Genomic DNA, 23602 nt, shown 5'->3' on the forward strand with positions numbered 1-23602 from the left:
ACAAAAACTCAACTTCTCTTCATCTTAACCCTTATGTTCACTCACCTCTCCAAAATATATTTTGTACATGTATGTTTTGATGATGACGCAATAAGATAAAACATAATGAACATCATTATATAAGAAATATAAAATAAAATAAGTGTGAAAGAAATGAGCATAGATGAATGAAGCAACAATATCAAACTATAATGAACATCATCAAGGGATTTGGTTGTTCAAAGCTTGCATATGATGTGAAAATCAAGTTTTTAACATTTTCTTAGGAACAATGTATAAAATTAGTGTGATGTTCTAAATACCAAATGCAGACTCACCAAAAAATTTCAAATTTCGTCTTTTTCTAAAAACTTTATAAAAACTCTTTAGAAAAGACAAAAAATCGTTTTACCAAAGCAATAATGGATCTTAAATAATCGATTATAGATCGTTACTTACTCACTCTCTAATCAATTATGATTTTTTTACTTATAATTTATAAAAATATATACTTTTTATTTTATTATTTTTTTACAGAGAGAATATATGTTAAATAAGTCCTCCCACCGTAATTTTGTTTTTGGAATATATGTTAGTTAACCAAGATCTACAATATGTCTCAAATACTCCTACTACATCAATCTATAATACAAACATATCAAAAGGATCATTTTTTAAATTGTTTTGTAAATTAATTTAAAAATAAAGAAAGAAAAGAAAACATGTTTGATAATTTTACGTTTAAAAATTGTTTGTTTGATTGATTTATTTTAAAATTTTAAAAAATATTTTTTTTATATGTATTAAATTTTTTATTATAATTTTTCCAAATATATTTTAATTTAGTCTAAATATAATTTAAAATATTTATATTATGATATTTATAACATTAAACTTTAATACAAAATTTATGATTTATTTAAAATATTTTAATATTTTTGAATCAATTATATTTATATATGTTGCGTGGATACTATAATAATTATATTCACATATAATATATTTTATTTTATATTAATTATCTTTATATTTGTATTTATAATATAAGTATTTATCGAAAACAATATAGCTATTATTTAAAATGTCAAATGACTATAAGTTTGATTATCATATTAAGCATGTGTAATTGTCCAGTATTTTAGAAATATTATCTTGATACAATTTTTTAACATGTGCCATATATGATTTACAAGTAGAATTTTTTAACACTTTATACAATGTTGAATATTATATTAGATTTTAATTCAAATAACACTCCACTTATTAATTTTAGTTTGAAATTGGAAATATCTATCCTCTAAAAAATATTCAAGTTGAATAATACATAAAATAAATACAACTAATAAAAGAAGAGAATAAAAATATAATGATATATTTTTTATCAAAATGAATAAAAGTCTAAGAGTATCAAATATAAAAATGATTGAATATGATATTTTCGAATTTACACATTTTTATAAAACAAAATGAGAATTGTTTACCCAAATATCCCACATTTTCAAAAAAAATCTCAAAATAACCTAGTTTTCAAAAAAATCCTCAAACTACTCCAGTTTCAAAAAAAATACGTAAGACATAGGCGTCAGACCAATTGGCGTCTACCCTTAAATTTTAAGTGGGGGTGTCAATTGGATTGGCTACAGCACATGGTGTTGCCAATCCAATCGGCGCCCATGTGTAATTTGGAAGATGAGACGCCAATTGGTCTGGTGCCTCAGTGTAATGTGGAAAAAAATTACAAATAGATGTGTTGTGTAATTCATTTTTCCACATCTCATTTCGTCATATTGCAAACATGTTTGGCGTTCGTCGCCACTATGGAAAAATGATTTATTCGAGAGACAAGCCTCCGATGTTGATGTTCTTCTGGAACATTTGTAGTTTTGATCAACTGAAGAGGGAGTTGGTTCATTGGTTAGATGGAAAAATATCAGAAGGGGGGAAATTAGAAGTATTGAGAGACTTGATAGTATATTTGGTTGGGTGCGAGTAAAAACTGATAAGGATGCTAGGGAAATGATGTTTGGACGAGATGACATCAGTTTGATTGTTGTAATCAGTTAGAAATGTTATGTTTTAAGTTTGCTTATGTTGTAGTGATGTTTGTTGTTAAGTTGTAACAAAAAGATAGTGATATATAAAAATGCAAGGTTACAAAAATTGAAAGGAGATACTAAATTATGATGCAAATGTTGCTCCTAGATTGGGACATTTGTTCTTATTGTGACTTGGTTGACGACATATACTACATAATCTTATCATTTTATCAATCGTATTCATTTCTGTTCTAATGTGCGTGTTGTTTGGCCGTCCTTTTTTCTTTCTTCGCATCTCATCGTTGTGCCAAACTATGTCACCTTCATATGGAGGTCAGTATTCCTCTATTGGTAGCACTAAGAAGCTTTTGTTATACACTTTCATGACGTAATGGCCTTGTAAACATCAAATAGATGACTATAAGCGTCCTGGTGAGTATGTGCGCATGCCGCAATGACATAGGAGCAAGGAATACGGAAGGCCTGTAACTTTCCACAATCGCACCAACTTCTGTTTAGTTTGACAGCATAGGATAAATTTGACATCCCCTCATTGTGGTCCATTGTTTCCTGTACACTGAAATTTTGCCTATGACGGTTAAAGACTGTACCCGCGTGTGTGCTAGCTTTGATACTTTCCTCTTTCATCACTTTCATACAAGATTCACTGAATATTTGACTCGACATTAACATTGCACTCCATCTTTCACCTCTGGTTTCGAAGGCAAAAGTCAACCTAAAATAGGTTGTTTTGACCAAAGCGGTTATTGGTAGATTTCTAATGCCTTTGAATTCGCCGTTCAAGCATTACACAAGGTTTGTTGTCATGTGGCCCCATCGACAGCCTCTGTCAAATGCTCTTGTCCACTGCTCTACGGGTATGTTATCCACACATCTTCATGTATCTGCATTAGACAATCTAACTTCATCACGATAATGTTGAAATGACGGTTGAGTTAGAGCATACCCTGCATTCACCACTTTTTTGCGAAGGTTCTTGATTTTGATTACACGCATGAAGTTTTGTGTGATATGTCTAATGCAATAGACATGGGTAGAAGGAGGATCATGTCATCCGTTATCATGATTGTTGTAAGCACTCTCAATGGAAGCATGTCTATCTGAAATCAAACAGAGATTGGCTTGTGGGGCGACATGTGTTCTGAGATGTCGAAGGAAGAAACCCCAACCACCACCAGTTTCACCTTCAACCAGAGCAAAGGCAATGGGAAAGACATTATTCTTGTCGTCTTGTGCAACAGCCATAAGCAAAGTACCCTTGTATTTTCCGTATAACCATGTTCCATCAATTTGAATAATAGGTTTGCAGAATGCAAAACCTTTGATGCACGTTTCAAACACCCAAAAGAGGCGGTGAAAGATTTTATTTCCAGCAACATAGGTTCCGTCTGGCATAAATGCTGGCAATGTCTCCATAATTGCAACAGTTCCTGGCGCGTATGTTTTTAATGCCCATAAAAACTGTGGCAATTCTTTGTATGAATCCTCCCAGTTGTCGAATACCTGTTCAACAACCTTTGTCCTCGCAATCCACGCTTTCTTGTAAGATGGAATATAATTATATCTTGTGATGATATGAGATATTATTATACTCACCTTCACTGATGGGTCTTTGTTAACAATCAGCAAAATGTCTTGACATATCAATGTAGTGCTTAATTTACGGTGATCTTGTTCAACATTAGTTGCAATGCAACTGTGAGGTGGGTCTATAGAAGCTATCTCCCAAGAGTCGTTTCTCTTTTTGTGAGATGCAACCAACCGAAACTTACAAAGGATGTTACGACATTCGATGACATACCTTCTCGAATCAGTGCGTTTCACGGTGAAATCAACAGAGTTATTCATGTGAAATTTTTTGGCAGCTCGCACACATTCTTCTTTAGTGCGGAACATGTTTCCCACTTTTAACACACCCTCTGATCGTGGATACGGATTTAAAAAAAACGGTTGGATGTTTCATCGTCATGCAGATCCATGTTTTTCATATGTTGAGGAAGATTATATACATGACTTGGAGGTAATGGCGATGGGTGATCGTCATCTTCAATGTTATTGTTCAACATATGATTGACCTGTGTCTCGATCTCTTCTTCTTCTTCATCAACGACGTCGACTTCTGCTTCTGCTCCTAGGTCGGCTTCATCTGAGTTTTCTGAATCAAATTCATCAGATTCAACTTGATTAGTTATCTGAGATTGCTAAGATTGTATACTTGGTTGAAGAGTAATATATAACTCAATAGAGTTGCAACCATAATGTTTGTGACTAACAAACATATATTCAACATCTTCATCGTCTCGTACCTTTAGCGGGAAAATTTTGCATTGATTGTTCTCGAAAAAATTGGATTTTGATACGTGATTTGTGACACAAGACCAGATCCTATGCAGGATTCAATTCGTTTTTTCAAATGCAAGAAATCTGAATTTCTCTTGATCGTAAGTCGGATAGTATCGGTGTTTCAAAAACAAAACCCATATAGATCACACTCATATATCTCACCGTTGTAGTGAGCATTAATAGTATATTTTGGTCCATATGACATTTTAATATTTTTATGCAGATGAAGAGTAATATTTTTTTGGTGCAGATGAATTTGTGTTGATTGTAGGATATAAATAGTAAGACACTTAAATAGATAAGTGGTTTTAGTATGCATGTTATGTATTTGCCTTTACTAAGACATGTAGATAGAAACTAGGTGTTATTTATCTATCGAAGAGGCTCGAATAATAAAAATTAGGTGTTACATTATGCTTTTAATTGGTTTATTTTTATTTCCCGAAGGTAGTGGTTCTAGTATGCATGTTATGTATTTACCTTTACTAAGACATGTAGATAGAATAGGAAGTTACAGTTGGGGGTCCGTTTGTTTGGCTTATCTTTATAGCTATTTGTGTAAAAATGCACACAAAGACACATCTACATCTTCTGGATGTCTTGTTTTGCTCCAAGCATGGGGTTGGTCCAGACTACCGTCTCTACCTCTCGTTAACAACAACCCATTCACATTCCCGTATGCACAAAAGTAAGTTCTTAAAAATGAACTATATTTACTTACTTTACCGATTATTATCTCTAAATAATATTTTTATTTTTATGGTGCAAATGGTTGGCACGTGGTATGAGTTATAACAGATGTCCTAGATATTGTATTACCAGTATCGCAACCTCTTGGATCACCTTCGACCGACTGATGTATTGCCATTAACCTAATTATTTCGTAAAAATTTGTTAATTTCTTCTACCAAATTTATAATCTAATATATGTTCACATTTCAGTTCATTTGACGTCCATATCTAAATTTGGGTCATGACCATGAAATCAACGAACAAGACGCAATCGTTTGGACTACATGCACACTAATCATAAGATTCACCACTGTGGAGATGCATAATAGTGATCGTGTTAAATTGCAGTTCGGTATGCTTCAACACATCCCAGATCCCCCGGCAAATCTAGGAGAATGGCATCTACGCAAAGTTAACGACCAATAAAACTTTAACCCATGGCAAAGCTTCGCTAGATCTGAGTGTCGCAAATGGAAGCACCGCCAAGACCATGTCTTAACCAACGTTGTGATACCAACTGAAGAAAAACCAAGTCGTAATTATATGGCTTGGTACAGATCGGTTGGATTTGAGTTCATCGTCGAGGATATGAACATATACGATCCACGTCAGGCAACTTACACACTAGAAGGCTCAACATCAAACCCCCAACAACATTGTCAGACCGGCTACTCACAACCCCTTATCCATCAAAATTTCCGATCCACAAACACACAAACCTACAACCCTAACATGTCAAACACCCAACCACAATACCAAAAGCATACCCCGTACCACCAACAACAACTAAATCATCATCAAGACATATGACATCGTTATGCACCCAACACATCACCCTATCATAGCCGCCTTAGCCAAAACACTCAACGATCATTTAACACCAACCATCCCTCCTCCTACCATAGCCAAGAAGCTCAAACATCTCAAAACCAAAACCTTCAACAACCATATGTCTACCAAACACCACAACAATCATTTCAACCTTTCCTCGACGTATCATTCACACCAATGTCTCCCTTCAATCGTCTCGGTCGCCCTCCAACAACTCAAACACAACCCAACTACTCTGGCATGGGTCATGAGCTCAGCTATGGTGGTACCCCTTCGATGCATACACAAGACTACGCTGATTTGTCTAACTATCTCAGGCAATCTCCTGTAGTTGGTGGTGATGTTCCTGGGTCCTCAGATACTCAAACACCTGGGAGTGAATCATCAACGAGGGTTAGGGCCACGAGTTCGGGTAGCTAGGGGATGTGGGACCGGAGGTCGGTTAGGTGATTCTGGTCATCGACATTAGTCTTTTTTTGTGTAAACGGGTATTAATATTAATATGAATTGGTCAGATTTAAACTTTATCTATCATGTACAATATTTTTCAAAAAAATTACGAAACACACACAGGTGTCAGACAAATTGGCGCCTCCTTTAAAACTTAACACACAGGCGCCAATTGGATTGGCAACACAAGGTGGACTAGCCAATCCAATTAACGCCTCCTCTCTAAGTTTAAGAGCAGACGTCAATTCATCCAGCGCCTCCTCTTCAAAATGTGGTATTTTGAGAAATAATTTTAAAAGTGGGTTATTTTGAGTATTTTTTTGAAAATTTGGGTTATTTGGATAAAAAATTCACAAAATGATTCATATATATTTATTTTACATTTTAAATTGTATAATATTACAAATTTGTAATTAATAAAAAAGTATCATTTTTTTAATTTTTTTGTCTAATTTTTAAAATTAAAAACGAAAACCTTTAAAATCTATTTTAGTGTTTTAATTTTCAAAACTCCTAAATAGAAAATAGTTTTTAAAATATTTTTGTACAATTAAATTACTAAACAAATTTTATTATTTTTAAATTTTAAAAACTAAAAAACAGTTTTCCAAAAGCAAATCATTACAAATTTCTTTAATTTAATAGTCTAAATTATAATTTTGTCAACTTGAAATATTAAATTAAATTGTCTATTGCTTACAATTTAAAATACAAATGATGAACCACTATGATAATATTTTAATCTTCTTAAATTAAGAAACATGATACACAAACTAAGAAATGGCAAGGAAACACGAAATGAGAAAAGTATATAATGAAGAATTGTCGTTTCATATAATAAATTTGCACGAAAGGAAACAAGTGTGAGAAACATCAACGCGACACAGTAATCCTTAGATTTCAAATAATTTATAGTACGAGTTACATTGCAGATTCCCAACATCATAAGATGCATATGAACAGTTACACTGATACCAATACAGTTTTCAGGGGCATGGATCAACCAGACCATTTTGCCAATATACTAGTGAATACCATCAGGGTTAGAAATAGATACAACTGAACGAGGTTGAACAAATTGCACCTCCATAAATTATTCTGATGTATAGAATAAAGTAACAACAATCGTGTTAGCATCCTGAGAAATCCACTATTTGCATCCCTCTTCCAGCAACAGCAATCTGATAATGATTCCTGCATAAGGCACGAGCAAGAGCTAAGAGAGAGAACAATATGATATATTACAAACCTGGCCATTTACACCTAAAATAATCACCTGCTACAAGCCTTGGCAGATAACGTTTCTGGCTCCGGCACACTAACTATTAGGTGTGCACGTTCTATTAGTTTATTCTGTTGAAGATGCCAGCATCTGACCCGCTGATCAAGTCCAGTCGAAAACACCCATGATCCATCTGTCCATACACCTTCATAAAATAAAGGTTGATAGTCATGCATCACTTAACAAAATTTCTTTGAAAAATATACTAAAAGCTCTGACATTCATATACTAGCTTCAGTTTGATTAAGTGTATGTTTGGTTCTACGATGGAAAAAAAATGATTTTGAATGAATTGATTTGTAAAATTGATTCTGGTTTAAAATGAGATGAATATAAAGCGATTTATGTTTGGATAACTATATGCAACAATAAGTTGAATAGTAAATTTCAATATAAAAATCACGGTTAAACTCAAAAGCAACAAATTATGCTTCAAGTAGAGTCAATTTTAATTTAGAAGAACCAAACACCTCAAAATCATTTTAAAATCAATTATACACCTAGTTTTTGGCTCTTCTAAAAGCTAAACCAAACACAGTGTAAGTGGTTCAAATGGATATGGTTTGCAAGTACCATGAATGTTTTTTTTATAGTTTAGCAGAATAAAAGCAGATTTCCATAATAAGAAAAATGCAGATGCAAATCTCCAAAACACGAGTATTCTCATAACAAGGAACAATTCTATAGGGAATAATAGGTTTAACATTTTCAGTGGAACAAAATGCTAGATGAAGTAAATGAAAAAATTAGTGGGAAAGCCAACAAAGCTAGTGTCTGACAAAGAAAGCCTGTCATGCGTACAATTCTTTATAAACAGGGGGAATTGCAGATAGACGGAAGTTTAATTATGCAGATTTACCTTTCACAGAAGAGCTGTGGGCAGAAGGAAATTTTTCAGAATTTAAGAATCTGATCTCGTAGCTTCTACTCTGATTTTGAAAATTGGTGTCCTTTACATTTTCAGGTTCAGTGGCCAAATGGGTTATATGTGGGGTTAAAATCCCATCAAAATTTGTTGCTTTAGGTGATAACTCAACCACGATATGATGAAGTGATTGATCATCACCCCCACTAACTATGCTGTACATACGAGAACTGTCATTATTTTGGCCACCTTTTATCTCTGATACATGGAGACAGTTGACACCAGATTGGTGAACATTTTTCAAAAGGCGTAGAGGTTGTATTTCACATATTTCTGCTGACGAATTATCAATCTTATTTTCTAACTCAGGGGAAGCTGCGTGCATGGCTTGAGAACAAACCGTATTGTTGTCTTCAGATTTATTTGGCACTGAAGAGGTCACATTTGTGGTAGAATTGATGCTTCCAGACTTGTTTTTGACTTTTGAAGTCGCCAAATTGTTATCTTGCCTTTTCTTTGACAACCCACGGCTGTAAAATCTCCACTGTCTGCCCCCCTGACTTCCTCTACCTGTGCGTGGTCGTTTCTGACAATCAAAAAGCTTCTCTACATCACAAACCGAAACTCTCTGCATAAAAGCTTCCACACTGTCAGTCAGGTCCCAAAATGTAACACACCCATCAGTAGATCCACTAATCACAACATAAGCATTTCCAACTTGGATACTATCTGCAAAATAAAGTTTAGACATATTAAAGCAGAGAAATAGTTCACACAGAAAAAATATGGAGGATCTCAAAATTTATTCTAATATCATTCATTCCATATACTGAGGAACATGGGAGACAATTTCTTCATGGAGGCAGAGGCACTGTGGAGGGTTACCTATCAACTATTTTATCGAACTGTTTTCTGACTATCAAAAGAAGCCTATAACCATAAGTAAACCAAAGCATTGAGAAAATTTCCTCTTTCAATTCAGGCTTTCAAGATGAAGGCACCATACATCAAGTCTTTTAACCACTAGTGGTGATATTGGCATCACCACTAGTTGTGATGTTGGCAACAGGTAATTACTGCCTTAAATTTTGAAGACGGGCTTCAAAAGATCCTATTAGCATTACAACACAACTTCTACATACACGTTAAAGGAAGGGATTATGTGGTCCACAGCTCACGGTCTCTCGAAACTAATCACTACAATAGAGTGCCAGACAAACCTTTATGAGGCGTACGAGTGGGAAAGATGATATGCTGCAATGACAAAACAGGTGCCAATAAAGGAACAAGTAATGCAATGTCAAACCTGCCATCAAGTAAAAAAGAAGGAGAAGAGTAAGATTTAATAGGAAATACAAGAAAACATAGAAAAAAATCATAGAATTTGATGGAAATAATAGTTACTACCATAAGCGAAAGGGCAAAATTAAAGCCCGTAACATAACTGTAGCATCCGAACAAGCAACGACAACAAAACAGACAGATATCCTGAAAGATACACAAAACAAAACCATAGTTTCATTTTTTGGGGGTTAAATAAGTTGTTAAACAATATACAAAATCAAGAAGCAAATGCTAGGCATCTCCTCTAACCTGGAACCAGCACATTTAACAAGAAAAGCAGTGACTGCAAGATATCTCCAGTCATCCTCATGTTTATCTCTGACCAAGTTCACCATTCTAGGTTCAGCATCAACTTTTATATTTGAACCATTTTCAGCAACATCTACTTTCCCCGCATTATTTTCTGCATATCTGTGTGTAGTTGAATATTTGGTTGGCATGTCAGTGGAAAGCCACTGGAACGTCATTGAAGAAGACAAACTTGACAAAAGTCGATCATCAACTTCTTTTGAATCTTGCTGATTATCAGTGTGGAAGTCAGTTTTGTTCTTCAACCTCGTACTTTTGAGTAGCCAAGAAGTTAAGACACGCTTTGCACCCACTGATATCAGTAAGGTTGGATTATCTTTGTCCACATCAGCAACATTTAGTTTGCTCTTGTCATCAGGTACAGTAGTTGTAGCTGATGGAATGATGTGTAGTTTTGAGACGCAACAAATTGATCTTACAGCTGATCCACCAACATGCTCACCAAGCAATTTTGACGTGGACCAGTTCTCAATACCTGGAGAGTACCTAAGTCAAACAAACAGACACATTAGGAGTTTATGAGGTAGTCAAGGGAGTTCTATGGACAGCAGAGAATAACGGTTTACCAAGTCAGTCTCACAGTCCCATCTTCACATCCAGTTGCAATCCAGCTTGATTTGGAAAATAATGCATGCTTATAACAATCTCCCAGGAGCATATCTCCATGTATGAAGCACAATGAATGTATCTCCCTCCCATGGAATTGCATATGCAAACTCAAAGGGTATATTTTCCCATTGTTATCATTAACCCAGTGTCTATGTATATATATCATTTCATCCTGTAAAAATTGGAATTATTTGTCAGGGATATATATATATATATATATATATATATATATATATATATATATATATATATATATATATATATATATATATATATATATATATATATATATATATATATTTGTGAAAACAAAGAACAGCCAGCCATGAGAAAATAGGACCAGTGTAAGGTGGGTATTGGTAAATTTTAAAAAGTAGCTACTGCTATAAACTCCACATATCACAAGAAGGCGATCATATTTAACTGACTTTCATTTAGGATTTGGTTTCTCTAAAGTGAAGGATGCACTTTAAAAAATTTAAATCTGGAATCATAGCTTATAACCATTGAATGAAAATTCAAAAGTTCAGATTTTTGCAACTTCATAATTTGTTATCTTTGAATGTATTTTATCATAATGTTAATTGGTTTTTAAATATATGGTTATCAACTTATCGTCGCACTTTATACTCTAAAGTGTACCCCCACTATAGAGGGGCCAATTTCTTTTATTTAACTTTATCCAGTTCATCCCCATTGTTAGGTTCAACCTGATAAAAAAAAGTGAAGCATTCAAGCCCTTTTATGGAGTTCCCATTCAAGCCAAAAGTGTAAAATGATCTCAAATATATAAAAAAAAAAATTGGAAGAGTATAACTATTTCAGTTTGAGCAGGTGTTATGTGATTTAGGATAGATAAAGCTTAAAGAAATGAAAATTGCTTATTAAGTTCAAATTGTTTTAATAGTCAAGTATTCAAAGCAAAAAGTAAACCTTAACAAAGGCAAAACAGTTCTTCATCTCTGGTACATCACCTAGAAAATAGGAATGAGGACGCCGCCAGCCACCACATGGAATTTTCACCACCTAATAATGCCATACGCACTTAGTATCTTAGCTATAATATCTGGTAATGTATGCACCAACAGATGAATATTAACCAAGCATTGTAAAGAGAAAAAATGGTCGAAGCACCTTATTCTCATTGACTAAATTCCATATTATGAAATCTACAGATGCAAAACCTGCTGCATAGCTTCTTGATGTATCTTCCGACATGCTATCAACAGAAACATGCTCGATCAAAGTCAATTCTTTCACTTGTTTCATCCCTGTAAATTGCAAATTCTGCATTTCTCTATCATATTCCAGGTAGCATACACAACCATCTGCTCCAGTCTGAACGTGAATAAAGTCAACAATTGGAATTAGAGTAGAGCATATTCATAACTTTACTTGTCGGATTGATATTAACCGTGCTCTTGGCGTTATCATTTGAAAAATGCTTATATCAAAATTTGATTGAAACCAAGCTTATAACAATTTGAAGGATGAAAGTTAAACATACAGAGCGTATCTCAATTTGATTGTAACCAAGCTTAGTTACAACAACGCTGGAGACGCTTGAAATCCCATGAACACCTTTAAAATGATTTACTGGGGGTATTTTCATCTCTTGTGCAACAGATGTGCCCAGCACCAGATTTTTTAGCAAAGGAAACAAAACCATATTACCACGTAGATCTCCACAAGCTAGGACCTGCAAAGACATCAATATCCAAATTACAAATGAGATTCCCTTCCTAAATTATAAGCTACTTATATTTATATGAATTGTGATTACATATTAAATTAGAAGACAAAATGCTGTTTTAGAACAATGCCACATTTCCTCACAATTAGTTATTGAACAGTGTCATATCAAGGCCGACCTTTACATAAAGCAGATTTTGTTAAAATGGTATTTTCATTGCACGTAAAGTCAGATTCTATCAAGCAATACCAAACATAACTCACCCCCAAAAAGGTTTTAAAAAAGGGAGAAGATGAATACCTCGTCCTCCAAGCATGCATCCAAACACATGATTCGCATTCCGTAACTTGATATGAACTCTGCTGTATGCGAAACAATGTTATCCCTCATGGAGCTTTGGCTATAAGATTGTGAAGGGTCGGGCAACCTCCAGAGTTTCAATTTTCCTCTAGGGTCGGCTGAAAAGACATACCTACACAATTGTGTCACCAAAGAATGGCAAAAATACATTTCATTTCATTAGTTTGAAAACAAGTTACTGAGATTAGTGTTTAGATAAAGTGGAGAAAAGATGAAGAACTTGATTAAGGTTTGATATGAATGATGATACCCTAAACTATTAACAATTATTTATATTAACAAGAGACTCAAAAACGAATTAAACAGGGAAACAAATCATGATAATAACAAAGAAACATGGCAACTAATTTTAAGAGATAGTCTAAAATACTCTATGCTAAGAAACTAATTTTATGAGACAACCTAAGATACTTGGAGACAATTTCAATGTATAATAATTTTCTTCTAACAAAAGCAAAATAAATGAGAATCATAAGAATAATAAAATAAGAGACTGATAAAAGAAACTAAATGGGGTAAACTATGAAATAGAAGAAAACACGAGGATCTCCCATTTGATCGCCATTAAATATGTACGCTAAGACGAAACTATTGCATGGTTGAGCTTAAATTAGTATAATCAGAATGGCTAGTCAACCAAATAGAGAGAGATGACTAGAATTGGTTCACACCGCATCAACTTGTATAACTTATTTGTACATGGTTTAAGTACAAAGTATCTTGTCAATAAGTAGATGCTAAGATAAGATAAGGTCCTTCATTACCTGCATCCCAAGGATTTGCACCAATAAGTACCCAAAAGCTGTCGCTCCATTTCAGCTTGCCATGTAAAGCTCAATCTAACTGTAGGAGTAGAGTCATTGTTAGTAACTCCAATAACTGTCATATTTCCTTTACCATCTCCAATGGTGATCCAATCTTCATCACCACATCCAAGTTCAAATGAGTCCTTGGACAATAAATCCATACAGATAATTGGAGCCCCGTTGCTGACCTGAACAAGCTGATTCCAATGAGCACCTCCAGTTTCACATAATTTAGCATGGTAGAGATAACCATGATTGGTAGCAACATAAAGAGAACCCTGAGAGGAAAAACGCAAACAACGAACGTATTCACTCTTGCTGCAACAAATAAGGAGGCAAAAAGGCCAGTCAACATGGAATATAGTAAACACTACTGACTATAGACACGGCGCCTCAAACTCAGTTAAAAAATTGTAATGTTACAGTGCATCCAAAGTGATCACATTAAATTTAATAATAATGATCCAACCTGTCCGTCAATCCAATATGCTGCAGCACATGCGGGATGCAAATGGAAAACATTTCTGTTCTTCCGTGGGACAATTGTGCTTCAGCCAAGCCCCCAGACAGAAAAGCAGGAGGCCTATGCACCTTGATAGCAGAATCAAACCCGGCAGTTATAAGAAGTGACAATTTTGGTTCATACAAACATCTCCATATACCCCTTCCTCTGTACATAGAAACAACGCACATTTCATTAAAAAAAAATAAGAAAATAAAAATCTGATGTCAAAAGACCTAACAGAAAACAATGTGAGTGTCACACATAATGACTCTAGTGATGCAGTAGAACGCAATAAATGCAAGATATGAAACAAATAGAAAATTTCATTGTTTTCAACTGCAAGTAATCACTCTTTCAATCATTTTTAAAGCCTAAAAAGGATAGAATTCAAACATCTATTTGTAAGAAAACCAATCACTCGGGTTATGAAATTTTTTTGGTTCATTTAAACCTCATACGGCAACACTAAAGTGAATCAAGGAAAATCAATAAAAATTAATAAGTCTTCTTTTTAGTCAGGGGCTAAACATAAGGTTGATTAGATATTACAAGACCAAGGGATTTGAGATAGTATATTGCCAGCAACTATTTCGTGTAGATACTCAGTTCACATGAGGTCAAAACTCAAAGTCCAGACAATCAAGTATATCCAATGTTTATTCAATCAGATCCACAGACCTTCAATCAATTGGCAATTAGAAATTTAATACTCAACAATCTATAATCTATGTTTAGATCTTACATGTGCTCCCTAATGACTTGCAGCTGTTCACCATCAATTCCCCATATACGACATGTACAATCCTCACTGACAGTCACAATAAACTGCAGAAAAAATAATTAGAAAAGGGGATATTTCAATTGCATGAGTCAACAATAAAGATTCATAATTAAGCAGAAAATTAAACACGGTACAAATACAATTTTAATGTTGTCAAATACATTCCAAACATGTTTTTGTGACTAGTTTAATATTAGCCACTTGAAACTGTGGCTAATTAAATACTGAGAAATTTGTAATATTGAATTGAAGACAAATTTACCATATTTTGAAGAATGACTTTACCAATTACAAAACATATACTTATAGTAATGAACAGTCATGAGATAAATGAAAATACATCAATGTGCAAATTTATTATGATCTGTAAAAACTAAATAGACCTGTGAAAATAATTGAAAATGTCAACAAAAACTCACTACTTAGTAGAAAAAAGTAACATAAATGATAACTTGATAAGAAAAATGATAATGTAATTTTAAGCTAGCAGCACATGAATGTCTTCAGAAATATTACTGCACATCACAACACTTATGCGATTATTGGTCAGTGATAATTAAAGGAAGAGTTTACAAATTCCAACAAAAAAGGAATTGGCTAGGCCACTTATCTTGATGAAAGCAGCACCAATAAGGGAGATAGTTAGCATTAAAAATCTGAAGTCTTCCCTATAAGATCTGCCTACAGAGAGGCTTTTATCTAAAAAGACCTGATATGGTTTTCTAACAAACTTAAAATATCTATTAAATATGATACTATATACTAATGATTTTCCCATTTTGTTGGGAGATGGAAAAGCACAACATGATATAATGAACAAAAAGTTAATAGAGTTCAACAATATCAGTGAAGTTTTTTTTTTAAGATTAAGTTTTTTATAAGCATGAAATAAATGGCTTACATCATCAGAAATACAGCAGTCCCAAACTCGAGCATTATGTCCAAATAAGACAAGGGCAATGGGGTCATGGTATAATGAATCCTCCCTTTCAATAGGAATTGTCCAGACACGTGCGCTGCATTGTAAAAATAATCATGCCACGTATTGTCATCTGTAACTAATATAAATTTGTGATCGTTGATACAATAAGATTTGAAAAACTAACTCACCTACGGTCGTCAGAAACAGATAGCAATTTAGATCCACAAGACGACCATGCTATTCGGAAAATTGAACCTTCGTGTCCAACAAGTTTACACACGTGAACAGACTCGTACAGATTATCTTTTGGTGAGCTGCAATTGGAGCCTCGGTGCTCGTGATCTTCTGGAGTTGTTGAAGATTTATCATGTGGAGAGGCCACTTTCCAAACAACAATCTGCCCGAACCAAACTCTTTAAAGTAATTAAAAGAAAATCGGAAGGTTGACACATTAAACATCAGGTCATAAAGAAAGTTTTCCAAGAAAGCTGTCAAGCATAGTAACTACAAGACAATGAATATACGCAGAAACTAAAGATAAAGTTTCAATAAAGCATATAGACGAACAGTGCATAAAATATATCCTTAATGCATGAACTTAATAAAAAGAAAAGCAATGCAGTGTCAGATTATGTGAAGAACAGCAATTGTGTCATATTTCATCAAGATAAGAACTGTAATTAACTTGAACTACTTAAGTGTTTCTGTAATGAGTTTTCTAGTCTATAGAAATCAAAGACTCTAATCTGGAGATAATCGAACCGAGACTTGAAGCAGAATGTTGTGAACAAATTCAACACGATTTCAAGCTCAACAATGAACAGACATCAAGTATCAGCAGATTTCTTACCTCGTTAAATATTGTACCGGATGCAATTCGGAGAACTTCAAGATTGTGACCCCATAATCGCATTGAGTACAAAAGGCACCTTACTGTTATCCAATAACAAAAAGTATCTCATTAGGTATAAAATAATCTTTAAAAAAATAAAACCAAGCCCATGTAGTAAAATTGAAACCAACCTGGTGATTGAACCTTGAGAACCGTATTAGAGTTAGAAATGTCCCATATTTGAACTGAATTGTCGCTACATCCTATAGCAAGAAAATGGCTTTCCACATTCGAACATGGTAAACAGCCCTACTATCGAGCGACAAGCCACAGGCAAGAAATAAATTAAAACTAAAAAAAAAACACGTTAGAACAAAAGAAGCATTCATTATTCAAAGCATAAATAACATCTTAACATGCAAATTTGACAACAATTTAAAATGGCTTTCCACATTCGAACATGGTAAACAGTCCTTCTATCGAGTGACAAGTCACAAGCCAGATATAAATTAAAATTAAAAAAACACACGTTAGAACAAAAGAAGCATTCATTATTCAAAACATAAATAACATCTATACACGCAAATTTGACAACAATTTAAAAGGTTAGTACAGGTCAAATATGCAGTTAATTCCGTTCAGCAGGTATGAATCTAGCGAAGTGTTGTAACTCATTAATCACTCACAAACCTAATTAACCGCAATTTTCCAGCACCTAGGCTATGTTTGGATATTGTAAAACGAACGAAGCGGAATGGAATACAAAATGTCATTCCATTGTTTGGATATTTCATGACAGAACAAAACAATTTTGTCATCCAGCCCAAATCAGAGGGTACAAAAAATGATGGAATGCGATGCCAGTTCCGCTCCATTCCATCTTATTTTTAATTAATCCTAACAATAGAAGATAAAATTATACCGTTCCATTCCATCCCATTCCATTAACTCAAACATACCCCTAGTTATATCAATTAATCATCCGGCAAATGTAAGTAAACATGTATTTCAATTGGGTTAATCACTCGAATTCAAATAGTTATCACTTATCACAGTCAAAATACCACAGTTCATTCAGAAATGGAAATATGAATAACTACTACTCACCCTGAGGAAGCAAACATCCAAAATCCAGTGACTAAATTTCGGCAACAAATGAATCAGCCTTAACCGTGGACTCCCGGGATCACCATTTTCAAACAAGAAGCTAAACAGTTTAACTCTCTTTTCTCCAAACACCGCAATTATAGATTCCGAACTAGAACTAATCCCGTGCACACGAACGCCATCGAAAACCGAATAGGATTTCACTATCTTTCCAAATTCTAACTCATACAACAGAATCTCAGAACCCAAACCTAAATTTTGAAGTAGAATGAAGCAAATGAGTAACAGATTGTTGAAGTGAGATTGAAAAGTAATGAATAATAGGTTATTGAAAGTGGTTGGAACAAAAGAATACCAGCTAGTAGAAGAGGAAGAGGATGATTGGGAAGGTGAAGAAAACAGAGAGCTGAAATGTCACCAAGGTAAGGGCCGCGATGCAGACGCCATTCGGTTAAGCGTTGTTCTTCCAGTTCAGTCGCCATTGCTTCATTCGCTGAATCCATTTCTCTCGCTTCGTGGTTCTTCCACTTTAGCGACGCACTGTGGGGAAGTAGGGTTTAACAAATAATGTCTCCCTCTCAAAATATAAATGTAGTTTAAAAGAAAAAAAATATATATATCTTAATTTCTATATGTTTCTGAAGTACCACATAAAAATACTTAAATATTTTCATATTCTTGGATGTATATTCGAATTCATTTAAGTTTCAATTAATTTTAGAATATTTTGGAGAACCATCTTCGATTTATTTCGAAGATGTGTCTCTCAAATATTTTGGAACTTAAGTCGCGTCAGAACCCTTCTTCTTCCTCATTTTTTATATTTCTTAAAACCGCTTCAAACTCTCTCGAATTTTTTCTCATTATCAAGTTCAAAATCAAACAACGAAGCTCAAGGGAACTTCAACCAACATTAGAAACATCATCCAACACTGAAGCAAAGTTGAAATTTGTAAGTTTTTTTTATGTTTTGAAAAGTTTTTGAGATTTTGTGTAAATGAGTAGAAATTGATGATTAAGGTTGGAAACTAATAGAAATTTCATGTATGATAGTTTAGACACAGTGAAAAACATGTTTGTTGGCTGAAAAAGATGATTAAAACATTATTTTTTGTGATTGCATGTGTACATTGGCGTCATTGACGCGGTCTATGTTGCAAAAGATTCTAGAGATGCATCTTCGAAAAAATTCAATGTTTAATATTTTATTGCCTCAAGTCCAATGAAAACTATTTCTCAACAAATGAATTATTCAAAAATTTGAAGTACATACAAGATTATCATGGCATAGAAACAAAGAGTTTGTTACCTGTGCAGCAATGGCAAGTGCCCCAATAGAAGTAGGTGCAATCGAGGAAGAGGCAGGCCTGGTCGAGGAGGAGTCTGGCGCAGCAAAATACGGACGATAGCTATTATTCTTCATGCTTTTTCAAAATCTCAAACCTGTTTAGAACTAATCAATACAAAATTATCCTTACAACCAAGAATCGTATACCCCTGTATTTCACAATCTACATTACTTCATTCTACTTATAATCATTACTATTTGCTCCTTAAACTCACATTAATCTTCTTACTTACTTGAATATTAGAACAATCTATGAGCTTTTCAAGATCACTCAATCTAACCACGTCATGATAAACATACCTTCTCACCTGCAATGCTAACACACCTCCTTAGTTATTGTCTTACATTTACAAAACCACCTTCCATATCTATACATATCATCACAAGAATCAATATTCTAATTACACTAGTATTTTCTACTCATAAATATTGAGAATTTTTTGTTGAATTTTTTTTCTCTTTTCTCAAATGAATGATAGTATCATTGAACAGAAATGATTTTATTATCATTTTAACATGTAACGATAATATGAATGATAGTAGCATGAATGATAGTATCATTGAACAGAATTGTTTTATTCTACTGTAAAACAACATCCTAAAATATAATTTCCTTACAACTAATCAAAACAAAAATGATTTTATTATCATTTTAGCATGTAAATTTTACTAGATCTAAAATTCTAAATTCAGTTCCACAAATAGATAGATTATGCAGAACTAATTCATATCAAATTGGGTTAATCCAACAAAATTTTAAACAAAAATATTCATATAATTTCTACTAGATCTAAACTTGAATATTACATACTGTGAAATCTATTGACAATAGTTCAAGATGAAGAAAATACCAAAGGAAAAGTGAAAATACCAACCTAAAAAATCCGAATCACAAATTATAGAGAAGAAAATGAAGATCATAAACTATAAATCAGTGTTGAGTGAAAAATCGAAGATCCATTTTTTCTTTGTTGCATTTTCTTTGGTGTGTGTGAGAGAAGATTGTGTGGGTTTTGTCTAAGAGAGAGAAGAATAGGATAAAATAGGTTATTTTCAATTACAGTGTGTTTTAATATTTGAATTATAATTTAAAAAACCAAAATTAAAAAATTAAAAACATGTTTCAGCTCTTTTACTTTTTTAGTTTTTAAAAGTTAAAAACACAAAACAGTTTTTGAAAATTATAATTTAAAAATAGTTTGCCAAATATATTTTTAATTTTTTAATTTTTAAAAATAAAAAAACTGTTTTTAGAAAGGGATCCAAACAGGGCCTTAATTTCTATATGTTTCTGAAGTACCATTTAAAAATACTTAAATACTTTCATATTCTTGGATGTATATTCGGATTCATTCAAGTTTCAATTAACCTTAAAATATTTTGGAGTACCATCTTCGAATTTATTTTGAAGATGTGTCTCTAGAATATTTTGGAGCTTAAATCGCGTCAGAATCCTTCTTCTTCCTCATTTCTGATATTTCTTAAAATCGCCTCAAACTCTCTCGAATTTTTTCTCATTATCAAGTTCAAAATCAAACAACGAAGCTCAAGGGAACTTCAACCAACATTAGAAACATCATCCAACACTGAAGCAAAGTTGAAATTTGTAAGTTTTTTTTATGTTTTGAAAAGTTTTTGAGATTTTGTGTAAATGAGTAGAAATTGATGATTAAGGTTGGAAACTAATAGAAATTTCATGTATGATAGTTTAGACATAGTGAAAAACATGTTTGTTGGCTGAAAAAGATGATTAAAACATTATTTTTTGTGATTGCATGTGTACATTGGCGTCATTGACGCGGTCTGTGTTGCAAAAGATTCTAGAGATGTGATAACACTGAAATTTACCGTATTTTCGACTCCGATTTCACATGCATTCTAGTTGTTTTATTGTTATTTTATTGTGCTATTGCTATGTTTTCCTTTGTTTTCAGGTTTTTACTTTAATCGGAGCCCCGATCGAGAAAAGGAGTGAAAAAGAGCTAAAAACCCTAAAATTCAGCATTCTGCACTTGTGGCCTACCCCATGGTTGGCGCCACAGACCCTGCCATGACGTGTCCACGCTCAACCTCCCTCAACTGCCATGTTCCCCACTACTTCCACTAAGGCGCCTCAAAATGGCCTTGTGGCGGGCGCCACAAGAGAAAAAGTTTTCCCTCCCATTTTCAAGTTGAAGGGCATCCTTGTCATTTCCATCTATTTACTTGCTTATAAATAGAAACTCGAAATCACTTTTACAATCATCCAAACTTAGAACAGAGGCAAACTCAAAGAAACTTTGTTTCACTTAGGCATATATTCAGTATTTTAAAGTGGTAATCGCTTCGCATTGGAGTGTTACCACAATTGTGTAATCGAGTCTGTAATCGAGTTTGGAGTACTTTGGAAGGAAGTTAATTCTGCCGCCATTTTCATTTCCGCTTTGCAATTTATTCAATCCTCCGATTGGAGCAGGGTTTTATTACTTGTTTTTATCTTATTTATTTCCCCGCACTCGCTTTACTTTTATTTATTTCCTCGCACTCGCTTTAAATTATTTATTTCCTCGCACTCGCTTTACTTTTATTTATTTCCTCGCACTCGCTTTAAATTATTTATTTCCTCACACTCGCTTTAAATTATTTATTTCCCGCACTCGCTTTACTTTTATTTATTTCCTCGCACTCGCTTTACTTTTATTTACTTTCCGCACTCGCACTACTTTTATTTAAATTAATGCACTTTTACTTTACCATGTCTAACTAAATCTATAAGGTTAGAATGTAAGAATCGTAATTGAACCGATAATCCGTATAATTGTTCGTAGAAGCATTTAAGGGCTATTTTGACTTTCAACTTAAGTTTTCCCGCACTTCAATTTCGTTGGGTAAGATCGAAAGTCGTCCAACGTCTATCTAAACTTAATTGTTTTTAACTATTTCAAAAACAGCGAAAGCGCTTTGTTTAGTTCATTAGGAGTTTTTAATTTAAGAAGAAAATAGATTTTAAAACTATTTTCGGACGCGTTTATAAGTTTAGAGTCTGGTTCGTAAGAACCTCTTTTGGTTAAGAAATCCAGGTTATAATACTTTTCAACTTAGTCAAGATACTATATTTCTTAAAAATAGGTTTACTACTCTAACGCAATGCGCGCCTTTTTATAAGTGACAATAAGAGGGTTTGATTAGGGAGTACAACTCGGTTCTGAATACGCGAAAGCGACAGTTCCCGTTAAATTAGTTCTTTTCAAAGTAGGAAACACTGCCCATAAGTAGCTCTATTAGCAAGTACTTGGATTATTAATTGATTACGTGAATTACATTCGACCCTGTCTTTATTAATTAAATTTATTTCAATACTTTACTTTTCATCGCACACTCTAAAAACATCTATTTTGATTGCCTTTGATAAACACCATAACAATAGATAACGATAGATTGACACTTGATCTCTGTGGATTCGACAATCTTTTATATTACTCTGACGCGTTCGTATACTTGCGAAACACACGCATCAAGTTTTTGACGCCGTTGCCGGGGACCAATTTCGTCAAATTTCATTTTCCTGTTGTTATATCGTTTAGACTTAGGCTATTTCCCGCCGGTCAATGTGAAGAACTCGCAGCACCGGAAGTTTAAGCTTAGTATATCCTCTGACGGAACCTGAACGTTATGCTCGCGCACGTTTATTCTTTCATAGAATTAAAAGAGCTATGGCCGAAGATCAAAACCAAAGACCTCTTAAGGATTTCGCTCAGTCATCTAATGAAGAACCTGTTCTAGTATAGTAAACCCAACCATCCCAACTAATAATTTTGAACTTAAACCATCCCTGTTGCAACTAGTGCAACAGAGACAATTCGCAGGTCTCGCTACTGAGAACCCAAACCAACATTTAAAAATATTTCTTCAATTAGCAGACACTTTTAAAACCAATGGAGCTTCTCCTGAGGCAATACGTTTAAGATTATTTCCTTTTTCCCTCAGAGATAAAGCCCTATCATGGTTAGATTCCCTTCCACCCAATTCCATTACGACTTGGGATAACCTTAGAAGAGTTTTTCTTGCTAGATATTTTCCCCCGAGTAAGACCACCGTTCTTCGAAACCATATAACTAGATTTACCCAAAACCAAGGAGAATCGTTGTTCGAAGCTTGGGAGAGATATAAAGAGTTGTTACGAGCATGCCCACATCATGGTTTAAAAAATTGGTTAATCATTCAAACCTTCTATAATGGACTTCATTACAACACAAAGATGACCATCGACGCTGCCGCAGGTGGTGCTCTGATGAACAAACCTTACCCTGAAGCTAGTGCCCTCATCGAAGATATGGCTCAAAACCATCAATCATGGGGAGTCGAACGAGCGACAGTTGAGAAGAAGGAAGCCCAAGGAGGAGTGCATGAACTAAGCTCTATAGACATGATGCAAGCTAAAATGGACGCATTAGCCCTCAAAGTCGAG

At 34.0% G+C, this 23602-nt stretch overlaps 1 protein-coding gene and 1 non-coding gene across 3 annotated transcripts; both read right to left on the reverse strand.

The window, feature by feature from the left end:
- Positions 1-7254: 7254 nt before the first annotated feature.
- LOC127132571 (uncharacterized) lies at positions 7255-18380 on the reverse strand. Of its 2 annotated transcripts, XM_051061525.1 has the most exons (20): positions 18163-18380; positions 17808-18058; positions 16892-17009; positions 16719-16801; positions 16057-16265; positions 15848-15962; positions 14908-14990; positions 14130-14330; positions 13619-13978; positions 12795-12966; positions 12309-12500; positions 11936-12139; positions 11735-11827; positions 10759-10973; positions 10133-10678; positions 9947-10027; positions 9760-9845; positions 8534-9268; positions 7669-7819; positions 7255-7586 (listed from the first exon to the last, which is right to left on the reverse strand). In XM_051061525.1, the coding sequence occupies exons 1-20, from the start codon at positions 18308-18310 to the stop codon at positions 7523-7525; spliced, it is 4107 nt and encodes a 1368-aa protein (XP_050917482.1). In that variant the 5' UTR covers positions 18311-18380; the 3' UTR covers positions 7255-7522. The 2 variants fall into 2 exon arrangements, with proteins under 2 accessions (XP_050917482.1, XP_050917483.1); XM_051061526.1 differs by lacking the exon at positions 18163-18380 and having other exon boundaries at positions 16892-17012; positions 17808-17825.
- A 4850-nt stretch (positions 18381-23230) lies between these two features.
- On the reverse strand, positions 23231-23337 carry LOC127133227 (small nucleolar RNA R71). Its single transcript, XR_007807216.1, has one exon. It is a non-coding gene; the product is annotated as a small nucleolar RNA R71 (small nucleolar RNA).
- Between the last annotated feature and the right edge of the window lie 265 nt (positions 23338-23602).

Source organism: Lathyrus oleraceus, chromosome 3 (assembly GCF_024323335.1).
Source record: "Lathyrus oleraceus cultivar Zhongwan6 chromosome 3, CAAS_Psat_ZW6_1.0, whole genome shotgun sequence".
Classification (NCBI taxonomy): Eukaryota; Viridiplantae; Streptophyta; class Magnoliopsida; order Fabales; family Fabaceae; genus Lathyrus; species Lathyrus oleraceus.

Coding starts and splice junctions, on each gene's coding strand:
- LOC127132571 (XM_051061525.1), bottom strand. CDS start 18,310: ATGGATTCAGCGAATGAAGCAATGGCGACTGAACTGGAAGAACAACGC. Junction 17,010..17,807: donor TGGATGTTTGCTTCCTCAGG/GTGAGTAGTAGT, acceptor GCTCGATAGTAG/GGCTGTTTACCATGTTCGAA. Junction 10,679..10,758: donor GGGACTGTGAGACTGACTTG/GTAAACCGTTAT, acceptor TGTTTGACTTAG/GTACTCTCCAGGTATTGAGA.